General features: G+C 45.2%; 1 protein-coding gene across 1 annotated transcript; it reads left to right on the top strand.

Moving 5' to 3' along the window:
* The first annotated feature begins 1,236 nt into the window (after positions 1-1,236).
* Positions 1,237-8,019, top strand: LOC119327543 (NAC domain-containing protein 75-like). Its single transcript, XM_037600638.1, has 6 exons — positions 1,237-1,562; positions 1,655-1,847; positions 2,581-3,185; positions 6,158-6,484; positions 6,596-6,697; positions 7,234-8,019. The coding sequence occupies exons 1-6, from the start codon at positions 1,416-1,418 to the stop codon at positions 7,312-7,314; spliced, it is 1,455 nt and encodes a 484-aa protein (XP_037456535.1). The 5' UTR covers positions 1,237-1,415; the 3' UTR covers positions 7,315-8,019.
* Positions 8,020-12,416: the final 4,397 nt, after the last annotated feature.

Raw genomic sequence — 12,416 nt, 5'->3', positions numbered from 1 at the left:
TTCTACGAGAGTTTTTCTAGCTCACCTTTACATGTAACACAAATAATTCAACATTTCAACATTTAGTGTTTTAATTAAATAGATATTCCATTCCTGAATAACATAAGTTTCACAACAATTCTCCACCAAGAAATGTAAGGTGGACAATTCCATGACTTATTCTAGTCTGACCAATAGTTAGTTCTCACATATGAATATCCTCATATTTTTAACTAATTATTGGCCAAAGATAAATCTCGGCACCATGGACACCTTACAATAATACAAAATAGTTGGTGACTTAGAGTTTACTTTATATCTAACTGAGGTTTGTAATATAGCTGGCACAAAGGGCTTATCCTATTCATATAAAACACATATAGCACCCGCAAAAAAACACTTACTAGCATGTAACATGTGTTTATGTTATAATAATATTATTTCTTCTGAATTTTGTGCCAGTAAAACTATTTAGTATAAGAATTAAATATATCCAAAACGTTGCAATATGTCCAATATAAAAACATTCCAATTTTCTCGAACCATTCTAGGATGACTGCGCCAACCAATACTGCAATGTATCCTATATTTAGAAAATACAGTGCCCAAAATTGTGATTCATATTAGCCTTGAGTATCACTCTAGTATCAACTGAATTAATTTTATATTTAGGAGCAGCATTAAGTGAGCAATAGAAGTGTGCATGCATAGCAGAGACATACTACCTCCTTTCCAGTTTACAAGTCCAGGGCATACTCCTAGATTGTTAGTCTTTCCAACTTAATATGAATTGTGTATAATAATAATTATATCATTAGGAATATAACTTTTGAAGTTTTTAATGGTATATTTTTTTTGGTGAAATATAACTCGTATTATGTTGGTCAAATCGTCAACCTAGAGATACGGGAAACGAGTAAAGTCTTTTTCTTTTTGAAACGGTTTTATTTTTTTAAATGGAAACGAGTAAGCCTTACAAACTGGAAAAGAGGACCGGAAAAGAGGGTAGTATCTCTCTAGAGACAGGTGGAGGTTTATTTTTTTGGGAGATGAAATAGGTGGAGTTATAGGGAGGGACAGCTTGATCTAGCGTGTGTCCAAAGGTGTTTCGTGCGTACCTGGAGAACCTTTTCCTTTCTCTCTCTCTCTCTCTCTCTCTACCCCTTCAGTTAAAGCGATCAACACATGGAATTCTGGTCTCCAAATCTTTATTACTTCCTCAAAACCCCCTTCACCACCCCCTCCCCCCGGCCGGTCTCTCCCTTTCCTCTCCACCCCTATCTCTCCTGTCTCCATCCACCTCTTCTTCCTTCTCCTCCTCCCTCCACCCTGTGAATAATCCTCTCTCTTACATGTGATCATGCTTAGGCAGGGAAGATAGCCAGGCAAGGTGCTACTGTCCCCTTGGCAGGAGTAACTGAGGTGACGACTGAGACATGGACGATGGTGCAACGGCAACGACAGGAGGAGGTACAAGCAGCGGCGGCCACCACCTCATCGGATCGAGGATTGAGGAGCACGGCAAGTACATGTCGGAGTCGAGCTGCTGCCCCAGGTGCGGCCACAAGATCGACCAGAAGCTGGTACATACGCACGATCTCGGCCCGTGACAATTTCGGTTCTGCTATGGGCCTTCTTTCTGTTGATTCATTGTGTATATGTATGTTGCCCGCAGGATTGGGTGGGGCTGCCGGCCGGGGTGAAATTCGACCCGACGGATCAGGAGCTGATCGAGCATCTAGAGGCGAAAGTCCAGTCCGGCGGCACGGCGGCCGTGGCAGCCCCGTCTCACCCTCTCATCGACGAGTTCATACCCACCATTGAGGGGGAGGATGGCATCTGTTACACCCACCCGGAGAAACTGCCAGGTTAATTTGCATAGTTTTTTCTATTGCCGGGAAGTTAACTTATAGCGTAGTAACTTATTATATTATAAATCTAGAACATCTGTTTCTAGCTACCCACCGTACGTTTCCAATCTCTTGAAAGTGCTTTCTTCTGTCAGGAATATTTTCTCGAAATACAATGTTTTAGTTTTTGGAGTTCTGCAATTTCAGTTTCTTGTTTCGTAGCTCAGGCTCTTTTTTTTGTTCTCGTTATTTTTTTTATGTTCTCGCTATTCTATTGTGTATACATTCACCATCCTGTCTTTCGTGTTCTGGGATTTGCTTTGCATTTGAATACTTGATGCGCGTATCTCCATACATATGAAAAGTATATTACTGGTAGATTTTCAAGTGCACTGTAGGAATCTTGGAACAAAAGGAAGAAAATATTGTACACCCATATCTCTCGGTACTGCACGTACGACATTAATGGCCATGGCATATTTCTCTCTCTCTCTCTCTCTCTCTCTCTCTCTCTAGAATGAAATGTGACATGAGATCTGCCCCTAGCTTCCAAAGTTAGGTTTTGTCCCCCTCTCAAGGTTGTTATATCCTCCAACAGCCGACGGGGTGATGTTGCATAGCTGCATCACTGTCTCTTTTCTCGCTTTTTTTTTCCAAAGTCATGTTTTTCTTAAAGTCGTCCAACCAAAACAGACATGACTAATCCTCGGGTGGCATGCACGTCCTGACATCCATGGCCATGCTCATGCAGGTCTGTCCAAGGACGGTCTGAGCAGGCACTTCTTCCACCGGCCGTCCAAGGCTTACACCACTGGCACCCGCAAGCGCCGCAAGATCCAGCCGCCGGCAACCGTGGACGCTTCCGCTCTCTCCTCCGCCGGATCAGTAGCTGCGGGTGCGGCTCACCAGCAGCAGCAACAACAGCAGCGGAGTGAGACGCGGTGGCACAAGACTGGCAAGACGCGGCCGGTGGCTGTGGGCGGCCGACAGAGGGGGTGCAAGAAGATCTTGGTGCTCTACACCAACTTCGGCAAGCACCGGAAGCCCGAGAAGACCAACTGGGTGATGCACCAGTATCACCTCGGCGAGTCTGAGGAAGAGCGCGAGGGCGAGCTCGTCGTATCTAAGATCTTCTACCAGACGCAGCCGAGGCAGTGCGGCGTCGGGGATGGAGCCTCGGCATCAGTCCCGGCGTCTAGCACTGGCACGTTCGCCATGGAGAGGAGGAGGGCCGACGGTGCGGGCAGATCACGGGCGGTGCGCATGACCCCGTCCGACATGGTCAACGCCGCATTCCATGGCACCACACGCATTCAGGACTTCAGCTTCTCACAATTCAGAAACAACATCGAGGAGGTTAGTTTTGATCAATCTCTTCTAGTAGTACTCCCTCTCTTGACCGAGGGAGTAGTTCTCTTCTAGTAGTAGTTGGGGGATTTGGGCTTGCGGCACGAGTGCAAGATGTTTTTTTAGATGAAAGATAAGTTTTTTTTAGTATTTCCTCAGCCGTTCAATCTAACATACTGTTGGGGGCAGATGGGAATGGAGAGACGGATGGATCCATAAATAGACAAGATATCAAGGGAAAATGCACATTGAACAACTTAGAGCGAAACACTCACCTACCTACTCTAGATGGGATACCCTCCTTTTCAGAAGAAACAAAAACACAGTTTGGATGTACATGCAACCGATGTCAATATGAGAGGAGGAAGGGAGGGAGGCCAGGCATGCCCGATGGAGAGAGAGGAAGAGAGAATAAGGTGGTGTTTGGTTGAGAAGTCCTAGGACTTTTTCTAGTCCCAGGGACTAATCAAAAAAGACTCTCTAGTAGAGTCTTTTTCTAGTCCATATAGAAAAAGTCCCTCATGTTTGGTTTCTAGAGACTTTTTAGGACTTTTTCTAGTCTCTGGGACTAAAAAGTCCCAGAACCAAACACCCCCTAAGAGGGATGTGCGGAGGGACACAAAAGGGAGCGAGGAGGTTGACCCGAGTGGTGATTGAAGAGAGCGATGATGGCTAGAGCTGCGACCTCCACCCCATGAGGCTAGGGTCTCACTTGCGCTAAACGGATGATGCCGAGCCCTTCCTCACAAAGATTAAATAAGTTTTTTTTGGCATTTCCTTAGTCATTCAATCTAACATATTGTTGGGGGAGAGGGGAGGGAGAGATGGGGGGATCCAAAAATAGACAAGATATCAAGTGAAAATGCACATTGAACAACTTAGAGTGAAACACTCACCTACCGGCTCTAGATTGGGATGTCCTCCTTTTCAGAAAAAAAAACAAAGTCAGGATCTACATGCAACCGATGTCGATATGAGAAGAGGAAGGGAGGCAGGTCGGGCATGCCCGATGGAGAGAGAGAGGAAGTGGGAATAAGAGGGATGTGCAGAGGGACGCAAAATGGAGTGGGGAGGTTGACCCGAGTTGCGATTGAAGAGAACGATAATGGCTAGAGCTGTTGACCTCCACCCCTTGGGGCTAGGGTCTCACTTGCGCTAACTGGATGATGCCGACCCCTTACCTCGTGACGTCGATGAACTTAGTTTCCTTATACGTTTCCCAACAATAAGGTAGGAGGAAGAATAGGTGGGTTGGAGGAGCAAAGAGGTTTAGAGGAATCACACAAGAAAAGAAATCATAGTTTTAAATTATTAGATGCTTTTCTTCCTTTCAAAATTTGGGAGATATATTTGCAGCTAGGGTGAGTGGAATGACAAAATCAAAACCTTTCATGAAGAGCAATGTCAAACCAAAAACACCGATCCGACATTCATCATGAATATTGAATTGTCGAGTACAAAATAGCACATTTAAGCACATCGACTGATGTAAGTCATTATAATGTGATTTGCATATCAACAAAAAGTATATAACATTAAACAATAAGTTACACGTATTTTTGGTATTTATTTTGCTTCTCCGGGCATAGATAAAATTTGTATTCAAAGTTTTGTGGTTTTGAAGATTTCTATTCGGTTAAATTTGTTTGGGGATGACTTATTTGTGTTGCTTTCCAAGCTATATGGTAGCGTGGAAGCGACTAAGACATGGTAACAATAGATGTTTACGGCATAACTCATGCCATCGTGTGTTTTCACATTGGCACATCAAAGGAAACCCGATGTGAATCTTCAGAAACTAAATAGCTAGCTTCCACTAATAGTCCTGGTAGACACGCTATCTTATGAGTGTTGCTATGCGTACGATAAATCTTGTACGATTTTAATACAACCTTACATGGGAGCCTTTGATGCATCAGCCCAAAGCAAGGGAGTCAACCGGATTAAGCATCATATTGCAATCGTAACCTCAAGTGTCGTATGCACGGCACTTTCACTAAGTTATAGAGTATGTATGATTCCGGCTTCCTCAGCCTACCTATATAGCCAGCAGAACTGCTCACATTATCGGCTTCATGTCCTTTTCATTTCAATTTGGATGCTGTAAAATTGATCATATTTCTTTATTTCAATTTGAAGTAGGAAGGTATCTTGGAGATGAAATGTTCCCTTTTCCATTATCAACGAAATGTAGGTAGGAATTTGATGCAAAGTTTTTGTTTGGGAGGGTTGTGGGGTCACTGTGGTGTCAAGGCAAATGTGTCCATTCAGCACAATCTGATCAATGAATTAATATAATGGTAAGGTGAGGGAAATTCTTGAAGAAAACAGTAATAGCTAGGGTTGAGATCTTACCTAAAGTGATGGATGTCTTTGACCTACATGCATGCATGCAATGCTGAAGTAACACATATTTCCATGCCATGCAATTAATTAAGATGTAAGAAGACGTACACAAACTGGTTGTAGGTCAGTCTATTACACGCCTAGTCCACAATCTGCACAGTATCAAATACTGTGCTTAATTAGGGCATCACTTTGTCCACACAGCAAGCAACCCTAATTAAGGGCACGAATAGTCTATTCATTACCCACATGTTTATATATGTATCAGCATATACAAAATCTAAGAATAATATCTCTTGCATTACTTTCTAAATTTGTTCACTTTCCCTGTCTACCAAACAGTGAGACGTTTACTCATCAATAAAGCTTGAGTGTAACATAATTAAGTTTTTCTTAGAGAACTAACAAAATTAAGTTATGGGTTACCATGTAGTATCATTCCGTTCCAAATTATAAGATGTTCTAACTTTTTTTCTGATGTATATGGACACATTTTACTGTGTTTATTCATTCATTTCAATCCAGTCCATATATAAATATCGAAGGGAATACTTGTCAATGTAGTTAATTATTACGTACAGTACGATTTATACCGTGCAAGTATTAACATTTACAGCTAATGTGTATACACGCAGGTGGGAATGGGAGGATCAGATCACCAAGTGGTGCAAGTTAGGGCTGACGAGGGAGTGCTGCATCGTCCTGCATCGCTTCACCATCAGCACCCCGACCAGCAGCAGCATCACGTCGTGGACGAGCACGATCACCGGCGCCACCACCACCACTACGCCGGCCTCCAGCAGGAGCACCACCACTCGTCGACAGCGGCGTTCCACGTAAGCACACCGACGGACCCCATTGCCACGCTGATTGCGGCGCCGCCTGTCCACCAGGGCTCGGTTGTGCTTGCGGCGCCGACGGCGGAGCCCTATGGTCATGGGGCACCGAGCTACCATAATCAGGTAGCTTACCAGCATGATCCATGCAGTTTGTTTGGCGTTGTACCTAAGTATATACACTTTATTCTTACGGTTTGGTTTGATTAATCTGTGACACAAAACGAATGTGATTAGGAGGATGAGCGGCCACACCAAACGCGAAAGTTCGATGGACGGTCGACTTCTGGCCTCGAAGAGGTGATCATGGGATGTACATCGAGGAGGTCCAAAGGAGGAGTAAGAAACTCTCTCTCTCTCTCTCTCTCCCGCAGACTTCACATCTTTTTAGTGTTGAACATGGGAAGTTCGATCGTAGTACCAATAATGGCGCACATGTAGTGCTGCTACTAGATATTTATTTCTTCTTGTTTCTGGTGCCATTTCTCTTCATGGTAGTCAAATTAGGAATATCTGGTGGGCATGAGCCGACTAACAATCCCGGATGGAGGAAGTACTCACATTGGTTACAAATGTCTGTATTACTAACTGGGTACCACACTACAACTAGTAAGATACAAGACCGGGCTTTGATCCCATAGATCAGTGCTCTAACTTTTTACAACTAGATCAATGATATAATTTTTACGGTGGAACGCCACTGTCACCGGTCTAATACCCTAGTTGTACGACACTATCTTAACCTTTGTTCTACTCCCTATATTGGATGTAATAATGTCTTGTATTATGGGACCAAGGAACTATTTTTTTACAAATATCAAGTAACTCTTGATCTCTGCAAGACTTCTAATTGTTTACCCCTCCTTTTCTTTCAGGAAACATCAGGCAGCAAGGAGGACACAGAATGGCAGTACCCATCCTTCTGGCCTTCTGACAACCAGGATCATCATGGGTGAAAGAGCAAACACATCTGCCATGCACCTTAGGGCACTAGCCGGTCTTGGAGAGGTACCCAAAGCCGAGCCAAAACATCATCATTACTGCCATGATAGGATCATCATACATTTCACCAATCGTCTACAAGACTAAAAAGCACAGGTATAGTAGCATAGGAGGAGTGGCTTCCAAGAAACACCCAAAAGGCAAAGTGTCCAACAAAATCAAACCCCAGCTTTTATCCCCCCCCTCCCCCCTCTATCTAGAATTAGCTTTCTCTTCACCCAATGTGTCTAGATAGAAGGATGGAAGTTTCATCTGAGTGCATAAATTCGTATGTCTAAAGAGACAAAGACGATATTTGAGAAAAAGCAAAAGGGGAAACAGAAAAAAGAAAAAGGAGAGTACATAAAACAAAGGCCATGACATCACAAGAGAAGGTCAGTTAACCGCCGGCTGTGGTTGCTCACGCTGATCAATGCAAATCATTGTGGCAATCATCGTTTACCGTGGTCTTTTTGGTCAATTGTCACCATATTAGTATTGAATAATCAGGAGTATACCATACTTTTTTTTCTTGCTTTCTGATTCTATTGCTTCATTAGTTAATTGTGTACACCAATTTACTTTTACTTTTTGAAACATGTTTGAGCAAAGAAGCTAACATTTGGGAAAGGAAGGAAATGATGCCTTTGTAAAGCTGGCATATGCCCTATTGAGTTGGTCCATTTGTTTACATGTTCGATTATTTAATAGTTTTATGAGATATACATGTGTCAAGAAATATTCCATGTCCAAGCAAACTAAGACGGCAAAGTAAAATGATTGGGGGCTTTAGTTCCAAAATCATCCTTTTTCCTTGAGGAACATCTTTGGTTCCAAAACCTTCTCAGTGCCATGCATGAGACTCAATGTTACCCATATTCTTTTGTGACACTGTCATGCAAAAGAAGAGAGCTAGCTAGGGGCAAGGAAAAGCTTTTCATGTCACCTGCTATGAATGAAAAGGCTTTATGTCACCTCTTACTCCTAATATATTTCCCCCCTCATCTTTTCGGAGCTTTTGCAAAAACAGTTGATTGGACCATGGACAGCTAACACTTGAACTGAATGCTTCCCATGCAGACTGCATGCATGTGTTTATTTAGGCGCTGGCTTCCTGGTAGGGTTGAAGTTACAATACAACTTTTGCATGTGTAGTGGAGGAGGCATATGAGCACGCAGCATGGTCCTGATACTGCCCTTCTCAGATTCTTCCAGACCACTGTGATCCTATGAGTACCTCCGTTTCGTCTCAAAATGTTAAGACTGTTGCGTCAACTTCTTTTTTATATACTCCCTCCGTCTCAAAATAAGTGTCTCAACTTTATACTAGTTCTAGTATAAAGTTGTATTAAGGTTGAGACACTTATAAAAAGCATAAAGCAAATTTTTACTGCTTCCAGCCTCTATATAAAATAAATACATAAAAACCTTAACAGTTTACACATTTCGTGTCCGATGACACCAAGTGTGAAATAAGATCACATATCATCCACTAGATTTAAAGAACGCTGAGATTGTTACTGGAAAGAATGAAGAGGATGTGTGTGTCTCAGTTGGGGCACTTAAACACAAACCTGGCCAAATGGGCCGGCCTGGCCCGGCATGGCGCGGCCTGAGTTAAACGAGAAAATTCCTTATTTGACACTGTCTTAAAATCTGGTTTCTTATTTGACACTGAAAAAGTTTTTCTTCCCTATTTGATACTAGTCCTAAATTTTATTCCCTATACGACACTTTCGTCCATTTTGAGCCTAAATGATACCTGAAAAGACGATTTTACCCCTCATGCGGTATGTGTGTGCGCGCGTGTGTGTGCTGTTGCGTGTGTGGGTGCACGCGCACATGTGTGCTGCTACTGCATGTGTGTGTGCATGTGTGCTGCTGCGTGTGTGTTTGCTACTGCGTGTGTACGTGCGCGCGCGCGTGTGCTGTTGCGTGCCTATGTGCTGCCTGCATGTGTGCTGCTGCTGCTGCATGTGTGTGTATGTGTGTGTGCTGCGTGCGTGTGTGTTGCTGCGTGTGCATGCGTGTGTGTGCACGTGCATGTGCGTGTTGTTGCGTGTGTGTGTGCGCGTGCGTGTGTGTTGGTGCATGTGTATGTGTTGCTGCGTGTGTGCTCATGCCCTCGCACTGATGCTGCGTGTGTGCACTATTGCCCCCCACACACATACCACATGAGGGGCAAAAGAGTCTTTTCAGGTGTCATTTAGGCTTAAAATGGACGGAAATGTCATATAGGGAATAAAATTTAGAACTTGTGCCAAATAGGGAAGGCATTTTTTTCTAGTGTCAAATAAGAAAGCACATTTTAAGATAGTGTCAAATAAGGAATTTTCTCGAGTTAAACTGGCCAGGCACGGCACGGCCCGACCAGGCATGCTTAATAGATGGGCCGTGCCAGGCCGGCACACATGCTGACCTCCATGGCCCATGCACAACACCACTATTAAATGGGCTGACTAGACTAGTTTGTTTTCTTTGAACTCCTCTTGAACCTTTGTCGATACCTTGTTATGCTCGGTGGTTGATTTATAATATAAAGCGGGGAAAACCCTTTTTCGTCACTATTAAAAGGGCCGGACCATCGACACGTTTCACTACAAAAAAAGACACATTCGTGACATTTTCGGCCGAATGAATTTTTTTTCTGTCATACATATGACACTTCTATGACGATAATTGTGACAAAACCCGGTATCATCATAGATGTGGTGGGCTCCTACTTCTATGACAAAAAATCATGACAGAAAATGGGCTTTTCGTCCTGTGCGGGCCGGAGACGCAGCTGCATGACATTTTTTGGGCCGTCCATGACGGAAAAAACCATGGTAGAAGCGAGGGGAGAAAATTTTGGGGAGTTCTCGGTTACGGTGGGAGGTCGGGGGCCGAGCGATGCGCGTTTCTCTCATACAAATACACGCGTGTGTGCGAGGCATTGGCTCTAACTGAACCCGAGCGAGGCGTTGGGCTCTAACTGAACCCGAGCGATTGCACTGCAGGCTACGCGTTACTGAACCCGAGCGATCGATCGATGGTTGTTAACTGAACCCGATTGAGCCATTCCTTCGCTACTGCTGCTAACTGAAACCGATCGATGCTGCCTCTGGGATGAACAGTGAGCGTTGCGGGGGGTTTGGATGAACAGTGAGCGGTGGCGTTGCCTCTGGATGAACAGGACCCCGTGGTGTGGTGGAGGGCTGGATGAACAGTAGACAGTGGAGGGGTGCCCGTGGAGGGGTGGTTGAACAGGACCCCGTGGTGTGAAGGGCTGGATGAACAGTAGACGGTGGAGGGGTGGTTGAACAGTAGCCGGTGGAGTAGCGCGTGGTGGAGGCTGGATGAATAGGAGCCCGTGGAGGCTGGAGGAGGTCGACGGTGAAGATGAAGAATATCCCGTGGAGTCCCGTTTTGCGGTACGCCACACCCCTCCTGATGAACAAGACCCCCGTTTCGACCGTAGGAGGTCCGTTTCGTCCGTTTTGCGGTACGCCACACCCCGCCCGATGAACAGGACCCCCGTTTCGACCGTAGGAGGTCCGTTTCGTCCGTTTTGCGGTACGCCACACCCCTCCCGATCAACAGGACCCTCGTTTCGACCGTAGGAGGTCCGTTTCCTCCGTTCTACGGTAAGCCAGCCCTAGTTTCCATCGCCTATTCCGTCCAAGCCCTCCCGATGAACACGACCACGCATTCCGTTCCGACCCAATCGGTTGGCTCCCACGCGTTCCGTTGCCTCCTGATGAACACGACACATTCCGTTGCCTCCCCATGAACACGACGCATTCCGTTGCCTCCCCATGAACACGATGCATTCCGTTGCCTCCCCATGAACACGACGACGACACTGTTTCTCCGTTCTGACCCAGCCATGTACACGAGCCCTGGCCGTACGTATGCGCGAGTAGGCGTTCGAGACCCCGCCCGTATATACACATACGTGGCTGTATTTTCTTTCTTGCACCCTGGCCGCTGTACGTACGTGTACATGCTACGTACGCGCCTCTACTATGACACGTACGCGCCTCTACTACGACACGTGCACGCCTCTACATCCACCAGTATATATGTACATACACGTTCGCGACCAGAATGACAACGCTACGTACGCTTCGACCAGGTGGGTCCCGACTGTGAGGCACTTCCTTACGTGCAAAGATGTAGCTGGTGGGTCCCAGCAGTCAGGGGGGAGAATCATTTTTTTTGCCCGGACGCACTTCCTTGCGTGCGAAGATGTAGCTGGTGGGTCCCAGCAATCTAGGGGGAGAATCATTTTTTTTGCCCAGACGCACTTCCTTGCATGCGAAGATGTAGCTGGTGGGTCCCAGCAGTCAGGGGGAAATGTTTTTTTCGCGAAATACGATGGCCCGTCCGGTGGGTCCCCGCTGTCAGGTGAAGGAATCATTATTTTGCGCGTAATAAGGAGGCACTTCCTTGCTGTGGCCGTGGACCCAACTGCCAGCCTTTCCATGTACAGTCCATGTTCGATGGAAGTTATTCCTTGACCACGTTGACCACTGAAAGATCGTGGATGTCGCCTAGAGGGGGGGGGGGGGTGAATAGGCGCTTTAAAATAATTACGGCTGAGGCTTGAACAAATGCGGAATAAACCTAGTGGTTAATTTGTCAAGCACAAAGCCTACAACAACTAGGCTCACCTATGTGCACCAACAACTTATGCTAAGCAAGATAAACTACTAGGTGATAGCAACATATATCGCTACCACTATTAAATGGGCTGACTAGACTAGTTTGTTTTCTTTGAACTCCTCTTGAACCTTTGTCGATACCTTGTTATGCTCGGTGGTTGATTTATAATATAAAGCGGGGAAAACCCTTTTTCGTCACTATTAAAAGGGCCGGACCATCGACACGTTTCACTACAAAAAAAGACACATTCGTGACATTTTCGGCCGAATGAATTTTTTTTCTGTCATACATATGACACTTCTATGACGATAATTGTGACAAAACCCGGTATCATCATAGATGTGGTGGGCTCCTACTTCTATGACAAAAAATCATGACAGAAAATGGGCTTTTCGTCCTGTGCGGGCCGGAGACGCAGCTGCATGACATT

This window comes from Triticum dicoccoides, chromosome 7A (genome assembly GCF_002162155.2).
Source record: "Triticum dicoccoides isolate Atlit2015 ecotype Zavitan chromosome 7A, WEW_v2.0, whole genome shotgun sequence".
NCBI lineage: Eukaryota > Viridiplantae > Streptophyta > Magnoliopsida > Poales > Poaceae > Triticum > Triticum dicoccoides.
The sequence above is the reverse complement of the archived record's forward strand: the minus strand, read 5'-3'. Positions and strand labels throughout refer to the sequence as shown.